The sequence below is a fragment of the Martes martes genome (assembly GCF_963455335.1).
Source record: "Martes martes genome assembly, chromosome: 1".
Taxonomy (NCBI): Eukaryota; Metazoa; Chordata; class Mammalia; order Carnivora; family Mustelidae; genus Martes; species Martes martes.
The window spans coordinates 65,249,905-65,274,462 of record NC_137888.1 but is presented as its reverse complement, the minus strand read 5'-3'; the positions used below and the strand labels follow the sequence as shown (position 1 = coordinate 65,274,462).

At 49.0% G+C, this 24,558-nt stretch overlaps 2 protein-coding genes across 3 annotated transcripts in view; both read right to left on the bottom strand.

Moving 5' to 3' along the window:
- Positions 1–402: 402 nt before the first annotated feature.
- Positions 403–24,375, bottom strand: NR1I2 (nuclear receptor subfamily 1 group I member 2). Of its 2 annotated transcripts, none has more exons than XM_080808910.1 (9): positions 24,121–24,375; positions 9,100–9,318; positions 7,833–7,966; positions 6,297–6,484; positions 5,139–5,413; positions 3,628–3,770; positions 3,341–3,457; positions 2,885–2,990; positions 403–1,523 (listed from the first exon to the last, which is right to left on the bottom strand). In XM_080808910.1, the coding sequence occupies exons 2-9, from the start codon at positions 9,129–9,131 to the stop codon at positions 1,379–1,381; spliced, it is 1,140 nt and encodes a 379-aa protein (XP_080665036.1). In that variant the 5' UTR covers positions 9,132–9,318; positions 24,121–24,375; the 3' UTR covers positions 403–1,378. The 2 variants fall into 2 exon arrangements, with proteins under 2 accessions (XP_080665036.1, XP_080665035.1); XM_080808909.1 differs by having other exon boundaries at positions 403–924.
- CFAP91 (cilia and flagella associated protein 91) overlaps positions 14,827–24,558 on the bottom strand; it is a gene marked incomplete at its 3' end in the record, with an annotated part of 127,579 nt that continues 117,847 nt past the window's right edge. Inside the window, 2 exon segments of the mRNA XM_080800349.1 lie at positions 14,827–14,947; positions 17,559–17,644. Of these exon segments, the coding sequence (XP_080656475.1) occupies positions 14,827–14,947; positions 17,559–17,644 (207 nt within the window).

Sequence of the window (24,558 nt, the reverse complement as noted above, 5' to 3'; positions counted from 1 at the left end):
ATCATTTTTGTTTTTATACCAACAGCCTTCAGATGTGCAAAGGGCAGTAGTAAAACAAGTAGTGAAGAAATAGGTATGTATGTTATGAAATAATATTTCTATTTTCCCACCCCCACATTTCTTCTTTCCCCAGAAAAGAAGGCCAAAAAAAAAAAAAAAAAAAGGTTTAAATCTCTAGCCACAAATTAATTACTTAGTCCTCTTGACTTGATTTGACACTAAACTCAGGAACATATTTGCTAAATCTTGTCCTTAGGTGCAGAATGCCTTACGTAAAATTAGTCAAAACATAATTTGCACCAAAGGGAAAAACATGTTTACTCAAAATGACTATAAACAAAGCGAACACTTTCATACTCTTTAGCTTTCCAAACAGATGCATAAACAGGAGCACACAGGGCGGATAGCTAGCATGTTTATTAACATAACCTTGTTGCAGAGAGCACCCTAGTGTTCCACCCTCCGGGGCAGACCCAAGCCCCAGGTCAGACGCAGAGCCAACCTACACTAAGTCACGCAAATGTGCACTCAGCCAGTTAGTGCCCTTCCTCCCACGAACACATGTTCCAGAGATCCCTCACTTGGGTCCTCAGGTGCGTGCAGAACCCCACATAGCTCAGTGTTCACAGGAAGAAATTCCTCATGCTTCTTGTGGCCCTTACCACTTCTTTGGATCAAAACTCTTGTGTTTCTGTCGGCAAATACCCCACAGAAAGCTGCATGTTGCTGGTGCTTACGAATGTGTTTGCATGGCTACAAAGACACAGAACGAGGTTCAGAAGGAAGAAAGAATAGACACAGCGGTCATGACAAGCCTCTGACATCTGCTGCAGGCCTTCTGGCTCCTCTCGCAGACACGAATGCACCTGCTGATGAAGACAGGCCTGGAAACTCACTGAGCAGGTCAGGACAGGTGTCTGCGGGCTGGGAATGAGTGGGGTGGGGGACACGGGGGTATGTAGTGAAAACATCCAAGAAGCTAATGAACCTGGCTGTGGGCACAGACTCTCAGATGGTCCAGCCCCAGGCACCCCTTCTCCTCTCCCACCATGACACTAGATGCCCAGATCACAGGGCCATCTCTAAGGGGAGGGTGGTCTTCCCTCTGGATGGGCCAGTGCACTCTCCATCGAAGTGTCTATGGCTTCCCTCTCCACAGACTGGGCTGGAGCCCAGGGAGACCCTCGTCCCTTTCCTGAGGAATGCTAGGCAACACTGTCAGAGCTGTGGTTGTGGATTCCCTGGGGTGGGCACGACTGGTAGGGCATTGTCTTCTCTCAGCAGTATCCATCTGTCTAGACCCAGGAATGGCAGCTCCAAGGGCAGGGCTCTGGCTCTGGCTGCCCCCCCCCCCAGGCTCTCGCAAGGGGGCAGCTTCTCAGCCATCTGTGATGCCAAACAGCTCCCGCATGAGGGGGCTGGCGAACGGGTGTATGTCTTGAATGCGCAGCAGCCTTTGGGTGTGCTGGGCATTGATGCTGCGGAGCTCAGTGAGCATGGCCATGATCTTCAGGAACAGGAACCTGCAGGCCAGCCAGAGGAATAGTTGGGGGTGCGGCCCACCCTTGCCCCCATCCACCAACCCTGGGACTGCTTTGAAGTTGCACAAGTTTGAGGATATTACTCTTAGAACATCTCAGGCAAGCCAAGAGACAAGGCTCAGTCGAATTCCTTGAGCTCCTTCTAGTCTGCGGATGAGAAGTGCAGAACAGACTTGGAGGGACTGAGGTGTGGACTTACACTCCTCCCTCACCTCTCATGCCCTGGGCTGGAGTCGGAGACGGACACCTCCATGGGAAAATCCAGGCACTGCAAGGGCTGGGCACAGAGGGCAATCTAGGGGACAACATGGCCTTGGCGCATGGCTGTGGGCCAGGACCGAGCGGCAGAGTCGTGGAGGCAGCAACTACAGGATGACCTGCCGATCCTTCCTGGATCCAGCCCGGGATCTAGCGTCTGAGACCAGCCTCATGCCTTAGTTTTTGCGTGATGCCTCCCAGCTCCATGCAGGGGAAAACCAAGAAAATCAGATGTGGCCCAGAGGCTGAGCTCAAAATAAAGTCAAAGCAGGCCAAGTAAGGACTTGGGGTTTGAAGTTCAGCCAACACACCTCGTGCAGGCCTTCACCCCTCAAGGCCTAGGCCCGAAGGACTGCTGAGAGCCAGCACAGGGATGGAAATCCCTGTCTGGCCGAGCCCCAAGCAGCCTTCCTCCTTTGGCTGTGGCCAGCACAAACTATGGACTTTCCTACCCTGCTTGCTTGTGCTTGTTCCTGGCCGGGATCGGGGAGCACTCAAGAGGTCCACCTGCTGCCACCTCCAGATCCCATCTATCTGGCTGGGGACCCTGAGGCAGTCGCCTTGAGTCCCCAGCCCCTTGCAGGGTAGTGGTGGCACCCATTTCATGGGTCTGTGTTCAAGATTAAAGGGGTCAAATCATGAAAACTGCCTGGCCCCAGGGCTGGCACTTCTCAGTGCAAATTTATTTATTATTACCATCACGGTTTTTGTCATGGTTATTTTTACTACCATGCTGGTTACTGCTGGCTATTGGTAGAAGAGCGTGTAGGAGCCTCTGGGGGGACTCCCTGGTGGTTCCTATTCCTGCTGACAGGAGTGGAAAAGGGCAGACAGGAGCAACGTCCACAGCTGGGCATGGTCTCTGGCCCTCCCTCAAGTTTCTCCATTGCTGGGCTGGCACTCAGGCTGACTGGGCCGGGGGCCTTAGTGGAAGTCACAGAACGGGGCCCCAAAGCTCCGGGAGTCAGAGGCTGCCCCAGGAGAAGCTCTGGCCTGCCCTCTCCGAGAGGCCCAGAACAGGTGGGGTGCCTAGAGGACGGGGCTGCTGGAGGGACACCCTCACACCCTCCCTGCTTGCTGCTCACCGGTGGGCAGGCTGGGGCCGGCTGCACTCGATGTAGGCCTTCAGGGCGATGGCAAATCTCTCTTGCAGCTGGTCCACCACGCTGCGCTGCACCACACCTGGGCGGTCTGTGGGGAACGGGAAGACAGCGCAGTGCCAGCAAGGCCGTGAGGGCAAAGACAAGATCGGGCCAGCCAGAGAGCGCAAACGGCCAGCCAACCACCTTCCGGAGCCAGAGGCACCCAGGCAGGGAAGGGAGGGTGGCACTTGGAGGGGACATCACCCCACCGACCCAGGGAGAAGCCAGCCAGGGACCCCCTCCTGGCCATGCAGCAAACAGGGGCAAGGCCAGAGGCTGGGACCCTCCCTGGGGAGGGCAGGGGTGGGCCTGCCACCTCCTCCTAAAGCTGAGGGGGTGCAAGCAAGCCTGGGGCTGGAGGGGTGGGGAGTGGCCAAGCAGGCCAGGTGGGGTCGTCACCTGGAGAGAAAAGAGAGATGGCCTGCATTAGCACGTACTCCTCCCTGTGCAGCTGCAGCTTCTTCAGCCTGTAGTGGAACTTCAGCACCGGCTCCAGGAGAAGCTGCTGGAAGCCACCTGTGGGTGGGCAAAATTCTCAGCCTTCCCTCACAGAGGGCTTGTTTGCCTTCGCCGGGTCTCTGCCCTGCAATCCCAGGACCCTCCGCCTGTCCTGATGTGGCTCCTCCCCTCCCACCATGCGCGTGTTTGCCCCCCTCCGCTGGGGCAGGCGGGCAGCTCGTGGGCACCTGCAGGGTCTTCCAAGCAGTAGGACAGCCGACCACACTCCCAGGTTCCTGTCTCTGCGTTGAACACCGTGTTGAATCTCAGCTGGCACAGCTCAAAGGTGGCCCCCTTTAGCAGGGAGATCTGGTCCTCGATGGGCAAATCCCTAGCAGCGAGGAATAGGGGGGTGGGGGTGCGTGCCAGCTTCCAGACTGGGTGCTATAGGCCAGCCCCCTCCCATATCCAGAAATTTGGCTGGGGGTGGTGGCGGGGGGCTGCAGATGCTTTCAGATCGCCTCCAATCCCTCCCCTGACAGCAGCCAAGCAGGTTGCTCCTCCCTACACCTCCCACAGGGCTCCTGCTGCTGGGGTCTGTGCTGCCAGTACAGCCTGCTCTCCCCTACAGTCCAGCCCATCTCCTCCAACTCCCCCACAGCCACTGGCCCACAGTCCATGCCGTGGCTCCTGCTCCCCAGCCTCCAGTTTCTGCCTCAATTTCCCCACTTGGGATGACCGCCCCTCTGGCTTCCCCTTAGGTAAATCCTGCTGGTCCTTCAAGACAGGCTGTCGAGGCACCTCCCAGAAGTCCTTCCTCTGGCGCCGCTCCTTTGGCAGGAGCTCCATGGCCGTAGGCATATCTGCTTCCTGCTGTCTGTTATGGATTGACTGTTTCTATCGCTTCGTTCAAGGCAGCCCAGATGCCGTGAGCCCCCTCCCGGTGCTGAGGCCAGGCCAAGACACAGTGGCCACCTCTGAAATTCATGTTTAGGCTGACACCCCCCACCCCCAATCTGCGAGTTCCCGACTCCCCACGGAGGAGCATTTCTACTAAGACCCCAGAAGGAACGACATTTAGGCTGGCTGCTGGGGGCCCCCTGCCTGTCTTTGGTCTCCTCGGAAATGTGGTCCCTTTTTTCTGCACCAGCCCCTTTCTTTCAGATCTATAATCTCAGGAAGTCGATCTTACTCTCTTATTTCCCAGCACTGGCTCGGGACCTGGTGGGTAGCTGGCTTTGAACTCTGTGCTCTCTGCTCCCAAATCTGGCCCCTCTGGTTAACTGTGACCCTGTGCAAGTTCTTTGACCTTGGTGAACCTCAGTTTTCTATTTGTAGAATGAAGGAGATCATCATGCACACCTTCAGGGGGGACGGTGCTCACAACCGTGCTCACAAGAAATGGCAAGTAATCTCACACCATGATGTTCCATTGCAGGTCATCGGATGTCAGTGGGGATCTGCCAAGATCCACACGGGCAGGCAGGCCTTTCTCTTACTCCCCTGATCTAATATGCTACCATCTGACTTGTGGCCACCCTCTCCCCATTAAACAAGGCCTCGGTGTCACAGGGGAACAGGTGGGCTCCTACAATATAACCTGCCCTCTGCCTATTGATGGGAAGGGTAGGTGGAGATAAAGGAGGGTCCTTTGGCACCAACATCCCCCAAATTCAGAGGAATCTACCCTAGACCCTTTAAATCTGCTGGTCACTGCCTGCTCCTCTCCACACCCCTCCACCCCACCGCTGTGTCCTACCTGAAGTGGGAGATGACTTTGGCAAAGTTGATGATGCCTTTGAACATGTAGGTTGACATGTCAGCCATGTGGGGCAGCAGGGAAAAGATCTCTCTTCCGCTGCTATCAGGTTGGGGTTTGTAGTTCCAGATGCTGCCGTCTTCCCCCCGCAGCCGCAGAGAGACCTTCAGTGAGCACAGATCTTCCCTGATCTGGCTCCACTTGGCAGCTTCTTCCCCCGCTGGAGGCTGCAGGGATTCCGGAACCTCGTGACCACTGCTGGGCACTTCTGGCAGCTGGGACAGGAGCCGGAAGATGGAGAGAGGACAGGAGGGGCAGCATGTATTCTCCCAAACAGGTTTCTACACAGGCCACTGCTGCACACACACACACACACACACGCACACACGTGCATGCTCATACACGTGCGTGCGTGCATGCACGCAAGTATTCGGTCCTTCTCTCCGGTCCTCTCCTGTCAAGTGGTGTACTTCCTGGATCTATCAATGTTCCCTCCCATCCCTGCCTGGTCAGAAATGGGTTTGCTCTCTGCCCAGTGGAATGTAAGGGATCTCCACCTCTGGGTGTGTTCCAAGCATCCCTGACTTAAAAAGGAGGTTGTGGGAGCCACAGATGGAAAGAACAGACTCCAGGGGTCACTGGCTGCCAGCTCTCTGAGTGGAGCCAATCGCCTGAGATACACCTGTGAGCACAGAGCAGGAAGAGAGCACCGGGATCAGACATGGCTGACATTGCTGAGATCACCAATGTGTCTTAGATCTATAAAACCCGTTCACAAATGCCAGATCCCCAACAGGTCCTGGGCCCGTCCTCAGAAAGCCCTGAGGGCCAATCACCCTGGAGCAACTCAGCTTCCAAAACTCTGTTTCTGGCTCAGCCCCGCTTACTACCTGCTGTGGAAGGAGAGAACAGAGATTCTCTCTCTGAGCACGTGTCAGAATCACCTAGGTGTTCTTGTCGAAACACCAATCACTGGGCCCCACCGTCAGCGTTTCTGATTTGGCAGGTCTCGGGTGAGCCGAGAACTGGCATTTCTAACCATTTTCCAGGGTCCCCACTGCTGTGCAGGCAGGGGCCATCTTTGAGAACCCTTGGGAATGAGACCGGGGTTTTGAGGAGCTAGGATAATGTCTGAGCCAACTGGAGAGAGCCTCATACCCGGAAGTCCTTGAAATTGGAGAAGGTAGTGTCGAAGGTTTTCCTCTGAGCCTCCATCAGCTCTCTGATCATTGTCTGCTGCTCCTGAGTCAGCCCCTTGGCTCCCAGGGGCTGAGTGCCCATCCGTTCTCTCTTTTTCCTCCTGATCAGAGCCCGCCTCTGCTCCACAGCCGCATCGGACATGATCACTGAGGGGATAACCAGGGGCAGGCTCAGGCACCTACAGGAGCTTGGCTGCACTTGGTGAGCCTCCCCATGCAGCAGGAGGACAAGGGCTGGTGACAAAAAACCCACCCTGTCCTAGACTGTGGGCTCCCCTGGAGAAACACTGGGTTAAGGGCAGAGAGTGAGGTGCAGCTGGTAAGCCGCCCGAGGCAGTGGGTTTGTGACAACTTTGTGGAATGGTGGGAAGAGCTCAGGCTGCAGAATTGAAAGATGCTGGGTTTTAGTGACAGCTTTGCCACTCGCTAGCGGTGACCTTGAACAAGCACCTTAACCCCTCCGGGCTTCAATGTCCTTCTTCATGATCTGGAGCAACAGTGCTCCCCTCACGCTGCTGCCACAATGAGACATGGCGTGCAAAGTGCCAGCAGATCTCCTGGCACGTAAGTGGTCAGTCAGTGGCACCTGACAGTAGTCTTCTCTGGAGAATTAGACACCAACCGGACTCCTCAGAGTTCCCCCAAGGCATCTGGGTCTCCAAGACCCTAGGGAGCTGGGGCTACTGCTCAGCGAGAAATATCAACTCCAGTCATTTCATACATAGGTTGGAGCCTTAGGGCCTTCCATGGATTTCTGGAGCTTACGTGTGCAGAGCAAAGAGGTGGGCGTTGGTGCAAGCAACAGTGGGGACAGCCACATGAGGGCCTGACTCTCAGCTGGCCTGCAGGAAAGGCCTCTGTCCACAGGCCCAGGGCCCTTGAAAGAGGCTGTCAACTCTGGCTTCCAGCCTTTTCCCTACCAGCCTTAATCTCAGTGTGACCTGGGAGCACAATTATACACCCAAGATTGACAGGTAGAATGAGAGCATCCTATGCCACCTGTCTGGTTCCTTTGCAGGACACCAGGTTTGGAAGGCTGATGGGCACTAGCTGCTGGAAGGTTGGGGGTCGTATCATACCATGTGTGTCTGGCTTCCTTCTCCCCAGTTCCCCGGGCCCAATTTGGCTAAAACACCATGTGGATGATTATGAAAGCGACAAAAAGAATCGTGCAGGGGCACCTGAGGGGTTAAAGGAGCATGAGATGCCCACCACACCTCCCGGAGCAGAGAATAAAGATGCACTTTCTCTGTCAAGTCCTTGTAGGATGGGCCTGTGGTGGTGGTGTGGGCAGGTGGCCCACGAGCTCTCCTCCCTTGGCCTGCCTGTTGTACACAGGTCACAGGCATGCGCTCACCCATGGTGCGTGTCTGCACACGTGCGCGTACACATCACCACGCTTCCGTCCAGTTTGGGCCCCAGGCACACCTGGCCCAGGCTCACGATGCGCATGCGTCCCAGCCCGCGCCCGCCCAGGGCACTTCCCGCTGCTCACTCTCCTTCTTCATCCCGCTCTCCAGGCACTTGCGGAGCCGGCAGGCCTGGCATTGGCGCCGGGTCTTCTGGGTGATTTCGCAGGTGCCCTTCCGGAAGGGGCACCTCAGCCGGGTGTTGCGTTTCATGGCTCTCCTGTGAGAGAACAGGGAGCAAAAGGCAGGTTTGAGGAACTCCGGGGCTTCCTGTGCCCGGGTGTGTGTGTGCGGGGGGAGAGGGGGGTCCCCCAAGCTACACGTCTCTCTGGACGCTGTTGTACTCCGCACGACCCGGAGTGTGGCTGCCGACGTGGTTGCTTTTGGACCTGCACTAGACCATCCGAGCCCCACTGGACTGGAGAGCTTCGCAGCACCAGCCCCAAAGCCGGGGCTTCTTCACTAGGGAGACGTCCAAGCTGCCGCAGCGCCTCCCTGGAGGGCCTGCTGTGGGTTCTGCCGCCACCCCACCCCCCCCCCCCCACACACACACATGCTGACTGGCAGCCCATCTTAGAGATTGCGGGATGGGTCCTGGCTCTAGGGTCCATTTCTAGGCACATGATCAGCTTCCAGGAACTCTGCAGACAGCTGGCTGTCCTGGGAGCTTCTGAGGGTCCCAAGTGGGCCCCTAGGTGGGAGCCGCTCTCCACCTCCCTGGCCCTCCTGGTGGGCAGACTGCCAACTCCTCACACATTTTTTTCTCTGCTTCCCTCCTTTCTTGGCCTGCTTCTCTTCCTCTTGATCTGAGAGCCTCGCAGGGGGCTTTGGTCTTTACTCTTTCTTCATTTGGACAATGTGAACCGTTCTGTGTAGGCCTGTCTTGCTATGAGCTGATACTTTGCAGTCCTTAAGTTTTCGACCTCCCTGTTTGCCTGTTTCTAGATGAGACTGTTTTGTCCTATTCTTCTTTTATTTTATGCCATTCTTTGCTTAACAAACACTCCCTGAAGTTGATTTGAGCCCTTGAGTTCTGGCTTTTTGGATTCTTTCCTCTTTTATGAACTGATTTTCCATTTTATTCAACACGTGGAGAAACAAAAGGTTATCTTAGTGGAAGGGGCCCTTTCCCAGGTAAGATAGAAAGATGGAAGATGAAGACCTCTGAGATATTCATGAATCTCCTGAAACAACAGGAGGCTTTTGAATTGGCAACTGCCCCATACTCTGAACCTGGGATAGGTCAGGCTGAGACTCTAAAGCAGTTCCCAGTGGGCTAATGGCAGAACCCCAGTTAGATGTGACCCAGTGTGTTGGGGTGGCAGGTGGGTAAAGGCTGACAGGTAACTCTACCTGAAAAAGCCCTTGCATCCTTCACATGTCATGACATTGAAGTGGTAACCAGTTGCCTTATCCCCGCATACACGGCAGATTTGGGGACCCCCATCTCCCTCATCGGCACTGACGGCAGGCTTCCCAGGTGCTGAATCTGCCTCTTCGTAGGACACAAGGTCAGCATGGTTCCAGCTTTCTCCAGGTCTCACCTCCAGGTTTGCTTCCAGGCCTCTTGGGCTAGAAGTGAAAACAACAACAACAACAACACAGGAAATGAAGGGGCCGGGCAGAGATGTGCTGAGACAGTCCTCCCTGTGTGCTGCTCCCACATGGTTCTGCAGACCCAAGAGCTGAACCACGGGAGAACTGGGGGTGGGGTTAGTACTCATTATCAGGAAAGATGTCATGGTGGCGGTGTGTATGCAGTAACAGGGCCCTGTAGGAAAGCATGTAAACAGGAACATGGCGACAGAAGGGTAAGAGGAAGAAATGAGAAGGAAAAAGAAAAGGCTGCCCGGGTGGGGTCACAGAAGCAATTCCTGAATGGACTGGGATTAGGAGCCCATAACCTGGTCAGAGGCCCAAGGGACAGGCCACTTGTTAGAGATGATTCTGGGACTAGGGAGACCCGGGGAGACAGCCTCTCAGGCATGTGATGGCCCAAGCTCCCAGAGAAAGTTGAAAAGGCAGGACAGAAAGGCAGTTTTCAGCTGAGTAACCAAGCAAATGGGGAGAAAGACAGAGAGGAGACAGGCTCTCAGAATGCAGGAAGACAATGGCCAGCAACCCAGTCAAGCGGGGGCATAAGTGAATAATCAAATAACTTGTACCCATTAGTAGACTTGTGTTTGAGATGCTTGCCCCAGGGAACGTTCACCTGACAGTGTGCCCGAATTCTATACTTGGAATAAGCACGGAGGAGGATGAGCAGAAATGGGAGTTGTCCTATTCATGATGCCTCCCAAGCCTCTCTGGGCACTGATTGCCCAGGGCCACCACACCACAGATGATGTTGCCTTTTCTTAACCCCAAATAAAACTTTTAGTAACATTTCAACACAAAAGTTTCTCTTTCCAGCAGCAGAATAGATGAAAGCAAACAGTTCACCTGTAAAAATGAATTAGAAATTAATCTGTCCCACAACCCTGCTTCCAGAAAACTGTATATAAAATAGGCTGATGGGAAACTTGAACTGAACAGGTGTGGGGGAAAATCCCCCCTGATTTTTCAAATCATGATCCTGACCTCATATGGGCTTACAGACAAAATGCATATTGAGGGTCCTCCCCAAAACCTGAAGCTAAGGATTTGATTTAAAGAGATCTTGGGGGGCGCCTGGATGGCTCAGTGGGTTAAAGCCTCTGCCTTCGGTTCAGGTCATGATCCCAGGGTCCTGGGATCGAGCCCCGCATCGGGCTCTCTGCTCGGCAGGGAGCCTGCTTCCCCCTCTCTCTCTCTCCCTGCCTCTCTGCCTACTTGTAATCTCTCTCTCTCTGTCAAATAAATAAAAATAAAAAAAATCTTAAAAAAAAAAAATAAAGAGATCTTGGGTGGGCAGTGCTCCCAGATACCTACAGAAGCAGACACACTCTCCTCTAGGGAAATCACTTTCCACTGAGGTGCAAAGAATCGCACAAATAATTTTCAAGAAATATGAGCAAAACCTCACAAATCCAGAATCAAACACTAAGGTGGCACCATGAGCAAGAGCCAGCAAAAACAACTTACAGCAGAATTAGACGTGTAAAGAATTGTCTGCCAAGGGACAAAGGGAGGAGACATTTACTTATTGCACTGTGTCTGACTGATACAACTCTGTAATGAGGAGGTATTAGGATTAATGCCAGAGTCTCACGTCATAGCATTTGTGTAACTTTTACTTTGTTTTGCCTGAATTGACTGTTACACAGATCTGGTAGATTCTGTAGTTCATTCTCTCATATATGAAGCCCCAGCTAGAGAACCCATGACAGCTGTGCTCCGAAGTCTGCTCCCAGCAAACCAAACCTCCTGGGGTCCACACCCTAGTGCAGTCCTCTCACAGGAGGAAGCTGGGATGGCCTGTGTCTCGCTTTGACCAATAGAACTGTGGGGAAATGACACTGTGCTGGTTGTGGGCCGAAGCCGCAAGAAGGCCTGGTAGCTTCTGCTTCTGCCCTTTGGGGGAGCCCTAACCTACCGTGTGAGAAAGTTTAGCTCTGCTGCTGGGGTGACACCTAAGGGGACCATGCAGAGAGACCATGTGCAGAGGGAAAGCCCTCACTTGACAAGATGAGAAAGGCCCCTCTGCCCCGGCCTTCCAGCCCTCCCCACCAAGCTCCAGACAAGTGAGCATCCCAGCCCAGCTAAGCATCTAGCTGATGCTACAGAGCAGGTTGAGCTCTGTCAACACAGAATCATGGGAGAAAAGAAAATGGTGGCTGGCTTAATCTGGTAAGTTTGGGGGAGGTTTGTTACATGGCAAGAGATAATGGAAACAGAACCCCTAGAGTTCTGTTAGAAATAGATCAGACCTGGGTGGATGGGGGTGCTGGGTGATGCCTACAGTTCTGACCCTGCTTCCCCCTTAAATCAGTCCTTCCAGCACGGTGCCCTGTGGACAGAAAAATGACAGTGCCTGGGTGACTGGTATGTGCCAGCCACATCTCTTGTTCATGTGAATTTAATCAGACTAATTAAACACGCAGTGTTGACTGAATCCAGCTGGGCTTGCTCTGAGGGTTGCACCTGTTCCTCACCCGGCTTGGTAATCTGAGCATGCTGGAGAACTTGCACTACAGGGAGGACGGGGTTGAACTTGGGGAGAAAGAAAGAAAGGAGAGTGGTGCATCCCAGGGTGATAGCGGAGAGAAATTCTAAAGGAAAAGCAGAGTTCAGTTTCTGCTATGGAAGGAGGAAGGATCCCCAAGTGCGGCTGGGGGAGGACTCCAGGATGCCCAGGAGCCGGGGAAGGACTGCAGAGGCAGGCGTGGAGGATGAAAAGTGCAGGGCTGCTGGGTCGGCTTTGACCGTGAAGGACGGTGGCTATGGAAGGCCCACACTGACAGCCCTGCAGAACACCTGAGCGGTGCTGGTTGGGCAGCTTCAGGCTCCAAAATGAGGCCAAATGAGACCCTGTCCACAGACCTGGCTTCTGCCGATCAAGGGGGATTGAGCTGTGAGAGGCAGCACACTAGGCTTGAGTGTTCACAGGACCCCGACAGTATGGGGTAGATGGCTAATCATGATGGAAGACCAAGAAAATCAGAGAAGTGTGTGAATATTCACACTCCTCACCAGCAGAAGGAACGTGTGAAAAGGTGGTTCTGGGGAGAGTCTACTTTGGGAGAGAGGGAGGGGTGGGAAGCCATCCACTAGTGACCCTTGGAGCCAGATATTGAGAGACTGTGTGAACACGGTGAGCCATGCTGCGGATACATCCAGGCTGGACACCAGGTATAGACGTGGGAAGCACCTATCTTTTTGTTTTCAGGGAAGAAGGAAATGCCCAGTAGAAGGCCCATGATGTTGCCTGTTGGGTTGCCAAGTGTAGCAGAGATGTCTGGAGGTGGTGGAGAAAATTCTCACCAGAGCAGGAAGAGGAAATTGCTAGAAGGGGAGAGAGCAGGAGAGAAGCCCTCGCCTGGGTGCTGAGGTAGATTTGGGAAAGAGACAGCACTAAGGAAGTGAGAGTGGGGGAGACTCAAGGGCAGAGAGAAGGAATTTCAGGGACCCGCGTGACCAGTGGCACAGGTAGCAAGGTGGGGGGCAGCTTGAAGACCCGAAGAGGGCAGAGTAAATGGCCAAAAGGGAGACTCCGATGATGGGTGTTTTCCATAAGGCAGCAGGAGAGAAGAGAGACTTCGGTCAATACTGGGGCCAGAAAAGAATCCCAGAAAGAAAGCCGGACATGATCATCTTGGAGCCCCAAGACAGAAAGAGCAGGCTGGCTGAACCAAAAAGCATCGTGGCAGTTGCCAAAGCAGGACATCTACTGAGCTCTGAGTGCCACGGTTCAGGGGCTCTTCCACCTCCCCCAACGGGCACCCACAGAGCATGGCGCTCATCAGAGCATCCCTTATGGAACATGGGCATCCTGCACTTTGCTCGATGATGGTCCGGAGTCACCGTGTGAGACACTGGTACTCTCCTCTTCGGCTGTTCCTAGGTTCCCTTCCTGGCCAGTGAGCAGAACTACCCCGCAGACTCTGCCCAGCTAGTGTGGGAAAAATTTCGTCAAGTTCTCGACTCGGTCAGTGGGCAAGTAGAGTTGCCAGGAGTCAGCTTATGTGAGGTCTGAGGCTTGTACAACTGAAGGGGTCTTCTTCAAGAAAAAGAATGCACATTGCAAATACGGAGTTAGGTACCAAAGAGAAGATGTGTTTGTGAGAAAGACTGAGAAAAGAAATCACAATAAATTACAACTATTAATATTGTCCTTTGTGGGAAACAGAATAATGGTCCCCAAAGATTCGCATCCTAATCCCTGGAACATGGAAATGTGTTTCCTTATATGGCAAAAGAGTCTTTACAGATGTGATTGAGGAAACAGACCTCAAAAATCAGAGAAACTTTCCTGGGTCTGGTCAGAGAAAGAGACATGATCATGGAAAAGTCAGATGCTACGTCGCTGGCCTTGAAGATGGAGGAAGGGGCTGTGAACCTAGGAATCCAGGCAGGCTCTAGAAGCTGGAAAAGGTGGTAAACAGACTCTCCCCTAGACCTTCCAGAAGGCACCAGCCTGCTAACATCTCGGTTTCACCCCAGTAATACTGACTTTGGACCCCTGACATCTAGAACTATAAGATAATAAATTTTGTATTAAGCCACCAAGTTTGTGGTAATATTGTAGCAGCAATAGAAAACAAATTATTCCCCTCATATAGCAATGATATTGTAATGTCATTTTTTATATAAAAAAGTTTATATGGAAACTTTATATATAAAGTTTTTTCTCTAGTATAGTTGACCAAAATTTGCTTTTTATTATGATAATGGGAACATTTTCATCTTCACATCGAGCTGAGGATTGTTGTCAAACAAAAGAAAACCTCTATCAAGTTTCTTTCGTGTAAGACTTCATATTTGGAAGAATTTTCCAAGGTCTAATTCTTAGCTCCACACATTTCAAACTTCACTCCCCTTCTTTAGCTTCTGCTGGGCACCTGCAACGGTGGCGGACAAGCAGCAGAGCGGGACATTCCTGGCACCCGTTGCTACGCTAGGTGGTTAGCAGTAACTCAACCCCACATGCAAGTAACCGCCCCTATATGAATACACCCAAACTATATGTATCCCCAACTCAATCTCCAATGAGCCCACGGCCACTCCATCAACACCTGGCTTCAGGGAAAATAGGACAGTGATGTAGAAACCATCTAAAAACAACATGCTTAAATATCTTACTTATGAAAATGTCATAAAAGCATTCAACTGTGGGAAGGGGCCCAGAACCCCAAGCTTCGTTGGCTAAAATCAATCTCTGATCTGCTTCTGTTGTCCCTGTCAACGAAGGGGCGCAACCTGCTGGAGTCTCCAGGAGAGACCACGTCTCAGACTGGCCGACAGAGCCTTCACTGCTCAGTCTCCTCTGTGGGGCAGACTGATGCCAGTGTTAGGCCCAAACGCCTGGACAAACATGCCAAAAGGAAGCCACAAACATGCCAAAAGGAAGCCCTCGGGGAAGCCCCTTCCTCGGATCAGGCAGAGTGAACTGCTCCCCCTGCGGTTCCCCCACCCCTGCTTCTCTGCCTCACTGTTAACTCTTTAATCTTCTTCAGTGACAAGGACTAAGTCTTCTTTTTCTGTTGCACAGCTCTGAAGGGGGAAGAGTGGGCTTTGGCTAGGACAGAAGGGGTCGGCAGCAAGGTGGGAGTTACAGGGAGATCTGGGGTTTTGAAAGGAGACCCATCAAATAACTTTTTTTAAAAGCAGAGAGATCAAGGAATGCTTTTAATAGAAAAAAACATTACTACCTCCCCAGTCCCCTCACATCAGAAGACAGGATGTGTCAGATAAAATGCCAACATTTTATCTGAGACAATTACACGAGAAGAAACATTGTGCAGACAAGTATTCACAGCCTCCCCTCTGTCCTCGTACAGGAGACTCACAAATTCACCCAACCTGACCTCACAGGACGAGGGTGCTCAGGAGGGCTGATCCGCCCATGGCCACCCTCAGAAGGGCTCCTGGTGGGACCAGGTTCTGGGGGCCTGTGAGGGATGTTGTAACTGCTCTCTCCCAGGGACAAGGGATCCACCAACCCACTGAGATCCTCTCCTAGTGACACTGAATATCAGATATACAGACAGAGCCAACTCAAAGGGCCGATAGCTGAGCTTCTCCGTAGGGAGCCACCATTTCAAAGGGTGTCAAAACATTGCTGGAATAACTGAGAAACAAAATAAACCATAAATTGTTTCCTTTCCTACACTCCTGGACAGTGTAGGTTAGTCTCTGTGGAGTGACTGGGGCACTCATGCATGTCACACTGGGTCAGTCCAGCCAGCCACCAGAGATAAGGCTCTGACAACCCTGAGCACCCTGTGAAAAATGGCAGACAGAACTAGAGACAGCATCATGTGGGGTGTAGGGCTGTTTGAGGGGAATGAGTAAACTATTTTATTTTCTAAACACTTAAACATGCCTTCTAAGAAGTTGTCTGGCTTGGAAAATGGCACAGAATAAATTACTCGTCTTGACCATGAAGGACACGATACACGTTTTGCATTAAAAAAGCATTGCTTGCCAATAAATATATGAAAAGATGCTCAGTGTCACTGATCACTAGCGAAATGCCATGAGACCTCCCCCTACACCCATTGCGGGGGCTGCTGTCACAGAAACGGAAAATAACAAGTGCTGACAAGGATGTGGGGAATTCAAACCCGCATGCGCTGCTGCTGGGAATGCAAAATAACGCAGTCGCTCTGGGAAACAGGGCAGTGGGTCCTCAAAAAATAAAAAACAGACCATATGATTCAGAATTCTACTTTCTGGACTGAAAGCAGGGCCTCAAAGTGGTTTTGCACACCCATGTTCACAGCAATGTTATTCACAACAGTCAAAAGGGGTAAGCAACCAAAATGGCCACAAACAGATGAATGGGAGACACGTGTGATGCAGGATTAACACCCTGGACAAGGAAGGAACTCTGGCACAAGCTACGACACCAATGAATCTTGAGGACACTGTGCTAATGAAAGAAGCCCGTCGCAGAAGGACAAGTACTGTGTGATTTCAGTGTAGGAAGTAACTAAATGAGTTTAAGTAAAGCAGTTAAACTCACAGAAACACAAAGTCGAGTGGTGGCAATGTACAGTCATTAGAGTTAATAACACAGTATTGCTAACATGGTTAATTAGCTAATAATACAGTACTGTTTACTGTGTTGTATTGTATTGTATTGTTTATTGTATTGAAAGTAGCTTGGAGTGGGAATTAAGCATTCTTGACACACACACATGCACACAGAGTTAACTGTGTCTACTGTGTGGGGTGATGGATGAGTTAATTATTTGGACGTTGGTAATCATTCTAAAATATATGTCTGCCAAATCATCACATTGTACATTTTTTTAAGGTTTTATTTATTGATTTGAGAGAGAGAAAGAGAGAGGGAGAGGGAGAAGCAGGCTTCCTGCTGAGTGGACAGACCAATGTGGGGCTCGATCCCAGGACCCCAAGATCATGACCTGAGCCGAAGGCAGACACTTAACCAACTGAGCCACCCAGGTGCCCCACATTTTACATTTTAAATATATACAATTATATTTGCAATTATTCCTCGATAAAGTTTAAAAAGTAGGAGAATGTTTGCCAGGGCCTGGGGCAAGAGAGGAATAAGGAGTTACTGTTTAATGGGTAGAGTTTCAGTTTTACAAGATGAAAAAGGCCTGGAGATCAGTTTCACAACAGTCTAAATATACTTAATGTTACTGAACCCTACACTTAAAGAAGGCTAAGATGGTAAATGCTATGTTATGTGTATTTTAGTATAATTTTTAAAAATACCATCACTTGTCACTAAATAAATGTTAATCAGATATTTAAAGAACATTAAAAGGGAAGCCAATATATTTGACTGAAGTGTGTGGCCAGATACCTCAGTCCTGCCTTCCCTGGGCAGCCCTAATGCCCACAGAGAAGGCAGCCCCGGGAGCCAGGCGGGGCTGCAAGGAAGCAGAAGGCAGGAGGCAGAGACAAAGCCGGAGGAAAGTGGTTAAAGAACCAGAGGACAGAAGGAACAAAAGTAGTTCAAAGCACTACAGTAAGGAATAAAAAGATAACCAGGTCACAATCAAGCAAGCTGCCCTGGAGGTGGCGGTCGTTAGCTTTCGAACCACACCTCGGAACCTCGGTGACAGTTAAGATCTCTGTCTGCTTCAGAATCCGCACGGGGTGAAGTAACCCAGAGCACATGTTTAGAATCTAAGATCAGGGATTCTGCAATGTTAACGTGCAAACAGATCACCTGGGGAGCTTGTTAAATGCACCTTCCAAACCCTGGGTCTGATGGTGGGTTTCGGATGTTGCTGGCGCTGCTGGTCCGATTTGCGTAGCAAGGACCTAAGAAAGCCAACTAACCCAGATGGAAAATGGGCTGTACACAAAAGGAACACGACGGAGAAGATGACTGAGAGGCAGGCAGAGGGTATGGCAATTCAAACATTTTTAGGGTTCAAGAAGTTAGAGGAAGTAATTAAACACATATGAAAGATAACTGGCATCGTAAACTTGTGGAAAGTCGAAATGCGTTTGGGTGTGAGATAACTCTTTCCCAAGAAAAGGGTGTGGGGAGGAGATGAATATGTATTTAATCTTCAAATGAGTCAAATCAAAAGGCTTTGAAGCCAGGTCACCAAGATTACAGGGAGGCAGAGTGGGCAACTTGGAGTTGAAGCGGCAAGGAGTCTAAGTAGAGGGGAGAATGATAGAAAACTCGTGATTTTAGGGAGAGAAACTATTGGAAGCAGTGGGATTATAATATATTTATGTTTTGTATGTAATATGTCTTATGTGTGTAGATATATGTATGTATCTACATGCATTATAAGCATATACAATCAGAAATGTATGTGTATATGCGTGTGTGTATGTGTGTGGATATATGTCAGAAGTGACCAGAGGGTAAAGAGGGAAAAAAAGCAGCTGGAGGGAAGTTACATAAGAATTGAGTTTCTGGGGTGCCTGGGTGGCTCAGTCAGTTAGGTGTCTGCCTTCAGCCTGGGTCAGGATCCTGGGGTCCTGGGATGGAGCCCTGCTCAGCGGGAAGCCTGCTTCTCCCTCTCCGTCTGCCTCTCCCTGCCACTCCCCCTACTTGTGCTCTCTCTCTCTCTGTCAAATTAAAAAAAAAAAAAAAAAAGAATTGAGTTTCTAAGAAGTTGACAGTGAAGCTTGCAAACTATTGGTTTTGCTCAACGAAGGGAGAAGGCTGGCAGATTTTAACTCATATGGTACAAGTTTTACTATTTATGAAGTGATTGCCAAATCATCATCTCCTGCAGGGGCACCTGTGAGGTCAGCAGAGAAGGGCTTCTCTGTGGTTGAGCAGGGCCAGACAAGTCTTATTATCCCCTTTACGACTGAAGCCACTGGGGCTGTGTGTCCAAGGTCACAAAGGCAACAAGTGATAGAACTTTTCCCTTGATTCTAATTCTTCCTATAGGGCCAATGGATACACTACATACAGTGTAAGTTGCATTTTTTGTCACAAAAGTCACAGGGATAAAATGAGATCATATATTTAAAGGGTTTTTTTTGAAATGGATCAAATATTGTGAACAAAAGTGTCCCCCACTCCTTGGCCCTGGCATGGGACAGGCACCCAGAGGAAACTCAGGCAGGAAATGTCACATTGCATAAATTCAAATGAGAAGTCTGTTGCTATCTTCAGGTGGCCATGCAGTTTGGCCTTTGTACATCCTGGGATGCAGTCATCAGACCCAAGGGGTCAAAAAATTTGTTCCTAGACACAGATCAGGGTTGAGAGCTGGTGTCAGCCCAAGTTAAAAGTACACCCCGTACCATCTTCCAATATTTAACAAAGTACAATGACCTCTGAGTCAACTGCCTTTCTCTTCTATGTGTTTGCAGTGTTCCTACTGCGTAGCGTTTCAGAATGTGACTGGAATTCATGCAGACCCAGAAGAGTTGTTTCTGACATTACATGAGGAATTTGGATGTATCTCTTTATCTTAATTTTCATTTGGATATTGTTATCTCAGTGTTTCACAGAAGTTCAGGAGATAAGACAGGTGGATGAACAGGTGTTGGATGGCAGGGAACTCTTCCCAGTCCCCTGCAAATCCTAACACTTAGAAGGCTCCTGTATACAAGAAGAGTCTCCTACACACTCCTATGTCAAAGAGTCCTACAGAGAAGTCTCCAAGAAATAGGAGTTCACAGTATGAAATAATAATGAACTAAAATCGGAAACATTGGGGGGCCTGGGTGGCTCAGTCAGTTAAGCGTCTGGCTCTTGGTTCTGGCACAGGTCATGATCTCATGGGTTGTGGGATGGAGCCCTGCATCTGGCTCTGTGCTCTGTGCAGAATCTGCTTGTCCCTCTCCCTCTGCTCCTCCCCAGCTCATTTTCTCTCTCCTCCTCTCTCTCAAATAATTAAAATCTTCAAAACAAAAATAAGAAATGTGATAAAAATACCTAGACATTGAAGGATTTGTGAATGGTATCCCTAGAATTGTGCAGTGTACAACTCCTACAACTGTATGCATCAGCCCTGAGATTCTCCTCAATCTTAATTATTACTCTGCATTGTGCTGGAAGGTCAAGAAAAGGCAATAAGAAAAAAATATTAGTCTGTGTAAAGATGAGGAAGGCAAGAACAAAACTCTTTTACATATATAATATAGTTGTCTAGCAGGAAATTCCAACAGAATCAACTGATAGTTTTACAAGTATTAAGAGAATTCAGTAAGATGACTAGACAAAATATCAAAACACAAAATGGATTTTTGGGGCATCTGGGTGGTTCAGTCACTTAAACATCCGATTTTTGGTTTTGGCTCAGGTCATGATCTCAGGGTCATGACATTGAGTCCCATGTTGTGCTCAGTGAGGTGTCTGCTTGAGTTTCTCTCTCCACCTCCCTCTGCCCCTCCCCCCCTACTCTCTCTAAAATAAATAAATAAATCTTTAAAAAAAACCCACCAAACACAAAATATATTTTGTATATATCAGTAAAAAAATCAATTAGAAACAGTAAAGCTATAATAGAAATTGACTCTGTAATATTTCCTATGATAGAATAGGAAATAATTTTTTTTTAAAAAGTAGCAGCAGACATGTAAAAATGAGAATTTAGTACACAATAGAGGCAATGTTCAAATGACTAGGGAGAGGGCAAAGTTGATTTGGAATATAGGACTAAAGGCCTATTTTTTTTTAGGTGATAAAGTTATTTAAAGAAAGTATGCTAATACTTTATTATCATCATAATCTTAGGAGGTTGAGAAGGCTTCCCTACATAAGCCCCAAAAAACAAAATCCATAAAGGAGAAAATTAATAAATTCAACTAACTCAAAATAATAATAGCAATAACAATAACAGTAAATACTTCTGTTGACTAAAAACATGATGTAAACAAAGTTAAATAACAAGTCACAGACTTAGCAGGAATATTTATTATATGTATATCAAAGGATTAGCACCAAGAATAAATATTAGACTCCTACAAGTAAGTAGAAGAAAATAACCCCATATAAAATGAGCTAAGATTATGAATGGGCAATTAAGAAGAGGAAATACAATGGCCAAGAATGATATAAAATGATGCCCAATTGCACTAGTTGTTATGGGTTGATGTGTGTCCCCCCCCAACTCATCATGTGACTATATCTCTAAGTGTACCTTTAAAGAGGAAATTAAGTTCAAATGGGGTCATTAGGGTGGGCCCTAATCCCATATGACTGATGTCCATGTAATAAGGAGAAATCTGGACACAAGGCAAGCTACCGGAGCTGGGCTCTCACAGAAAGCCACGGGAGGACACAGCCAGACCTCAGAAGGAATGACACCTGCCAACTCCTTGATCTTGGACTTCGAGCCTCCAGCACCGTGAGAATATAAGTGTCTGGAGTTTAAGCCACCCAGCGTGTGGTGTTTTGTTATGGCAGCTCTGCAAACTAACACATTAGTAATCAGGGACATTTACATATTTTACAAATGGGTTACTATTTTCACTCATCTCATCAGAAAAACAATAAATGTTTAATAGATAGCAAGCATCAGGGTGTGGAGGAACAGTATCTGTCGTTCTCTGCTAGGTGGAGTATAAATTGTTGCAGGCACCGTGGAGGGCATTTTGATAACATCAAAAATTAAAATGCACATATTCTGGGGTGCCTGACGGGCTCAGTCAGTTAAGCTTCCAATTCTCAGTTTTGCCTGAGGCCATGATCTCAGGGTCCCGGGAGGGGTCCAACGTCTCGGGCTCCAAGCTGGGTCTGGAACCTGCTTAAGAGTCTCTCCCTCTCCCTCTGCCCCTTCTCCCCCCCCCAAAAAATAAATAGAAAACTTTGGGGGGAAAATGCACATATTCTATGTATAATCCATACAAAATTATTGAGGTAGAGCTATATACAGAGATAGAAAGTCTCCATATGGAATATGGATATGAAAAGTTTGTTGGGTGGGAAACCAGAATGAGAATAATATGACAACAAACAGTTTGCTAGTACATGTATGTATAGGTGAATGCGGAGGATTGGGGATAAATGTACCAAACTGGTTATAACAGTTACTTTTGGGGGGACAGGGAACTGGAACTGGCAGGATGGCTTAAGGAGAATTTAGCTTTATCTATCCTGAATCATCATTTTACTTTTATTTATTTATTGTTTTGAGTTTTTACTTAAATTCTAGTCAGTTAACACACAGTGTAGTACTAGTTTTAGGAGTAGAATTGAGCAATTCATCACTTACATATAACCACCCAGTGCTCCTCACAACAAGTACCTTCCTTAATGCCCATCACCCATTTAACCCATCCCACACCCACCTCCCTCCTTCAACCCTCAGTTTGTTCTCTATAGTTAAAAGCCTGTTTTCTGGTTTGCCTCTCTCTTTCTTCTCTCCCCCCATGTTCATCTGTTTTGTTTCTTAAATTCCATGTGAGTGAAATCATATGGTATTTGTCTTTCTCTGACTGACTTATTTTGCTTAGCATAATACTGTCTGGTTCCATCCATGTCATTGCAAATGGCAAGATTTCATCTTTTTGATGGCTGAGTAATATTCCATTACACACACACCCCCATGCCCCCCCACACACACATCTTCTTTATCCATTCATCAGTCAATAGACATTTGGACTCTTTCCATAATTTGGCTGTTGTTGATAATGCTGCTATAAACATAGGGGTGCATATGTCCCTCCAAATCAGTTTGTTTTTTTTTAATCCTTTCAGTAAATACCTAGTATTTCAATTGCTGGGTCGTAAGGTAGTTCTATTTTTAACTTTTGGATCCATTATTTTACAAATAGCATGTAATCAGGCTTCATCACTTTAAAAAGCTATTACCTACTAACAATAGTTTAGTCAGTTTTGTGGCTGTTTATTATGTTTATTCCATAATAATTGAAGAAAAAGTTAATAGCTTGAGACTAGGACTTGACAAGCTTTTTCTGTAAAGGGCCATATAGTTGATATTTTGGGCTTTGGGGGCAATATTGTCTCTTTTGCAAGTACTCAATTCTGTTGTCCAAGGGCAAATGCAGCTGTAGATAATATGTCAATGAGCATGGCTGTGTTCTAATAAAATGTTATTTATAAGAACAGCTAGGGGGTGGTGCCTGGGTGGCTCAGTCGGTTAAGCATCTGCCTTCAGCTCAGATCATGGTGCCCGGGTCCTGGGATTGAGCCACACATCGGACTCTGCTTGGCAGGGAGCCTGCTTCTCCCTCTCCTGTTCCCCCTGCTTGTGCTCTCTCTCTCTCTGTCAAATAATTAAGTAAAATCTTAAAAAAAAAACAACCCAAAACAGCTGGTGGTTCACATTTGGTGTGCCCACCACAGTTTGCCAATCCCTGGTTTAGATTTAAGTTTATTATATAACTTAAAGATATTTTTTAAAGTATATTGAAAATTATACTTAATAAGTATATGGAAAATTAATCTTTCTTATGAACCAACTAATTAAATAAGTAGTAGCCTCTGGGGCCTTGCTTAGAACGTTCCAGACTCTGGCCATATCATTCGAGATCAAACACCCATCACAGTGGAAATAATCCAGTCACCTTGGCCACCCTGGTGCAGACCATTGACGGTCCCAGCACCAAAGTCACACAGCCATCCCGTGTGTGAGGAGTCTAGTGCCTGTCACAGCTGACTCACTGAATCAAGGTTCAGTGGCCTCAGAGGTAACTCCTGACCATCCCCATATATGGTGTTACCTTCAACAGCTGCTGGGCTGCAATGTGGGGAGAAGGATGGCACTGAGCTCATGTAGGAGAGGTTTTGTTCTGTGGGCCAGGCTGCCTACCCCCGCAAGTAAAGGTAGAACACTGACTGGGCCAAAGCCAACTCAGCCTGAGGGCTGGGGAGGGGTGTGAAAGAGCCTCTGAGGGACTCCTTGCAGAGGAGATCAGGCCCTGTGACTGTCCTGCAGCTGGGTCTCTGCCCTGGCCCCAAGGACTGAGAGAAACCAGGGCTGAGTTGCTCCCAGCCCCCACAGCCCCGCACCTAGGTATTTTTCTGTGTCAGGAGACTCCAACTCTGCAACAGAGAGGGGGTCAATTGTGTGTATGACTCATCGTGGCTGATATAAAATTGAGATTTCCACTGTGATTATTTCTTTAGGAGGCAAGTGCATGATCAGGAAGCATGGTTAATGGAACTCAATATTAAGTGATTATCTGCATGTTTTTTTCCATCCTGGAAAGCTGAACAGCTGTAAGGCCAATATGACCCTCTACGGTGCTGGCCTCAAATGTTAAGATATGTTTGTGTTCCCACTTTTTTTTTTTTTTTTTGGCAGGGAGCTGGGGAGGCAATCTGCCCCCGGCAAAAGAGAAAGGAACAAAGAAAACCCATACCTGCTTGGTGGCAACTTCTTTGCTGTGACTTCTCCTTTGGGGTTCGCTCTGAATAAGCAGGAACAAAGGATCAGGGAGACGCTTGGCAGCCCTCAAGTCCTTGCCTTGCTGAAGACTGAAGCATTACCTTCCTCTTTCACTTGTTAATGTGGTGAACACTTTGCCCCGGGGAGAGGCTGTGGCTCCTGCTGGAGTTCCGACCTAGGTTATTTCCCAGGATGTGAGCCAATCTTGTCTCTCACCTACATTTCAGTCCAGGTCAGACGTAGGCTGTAGGCTCCCTGAGGCCCCCATCTGGCACTCCTAAGTCCCAAGTCCAGAGCTCCAACTAGCAAATGAACCGATTACCGTATTTACTCTCATTACGTGCCCCCACTTTTTTCTCCAGTCTTCACTGTAAAACGCTGGAGATGGGGGCTAGTGTTGCTAGTATGTGTT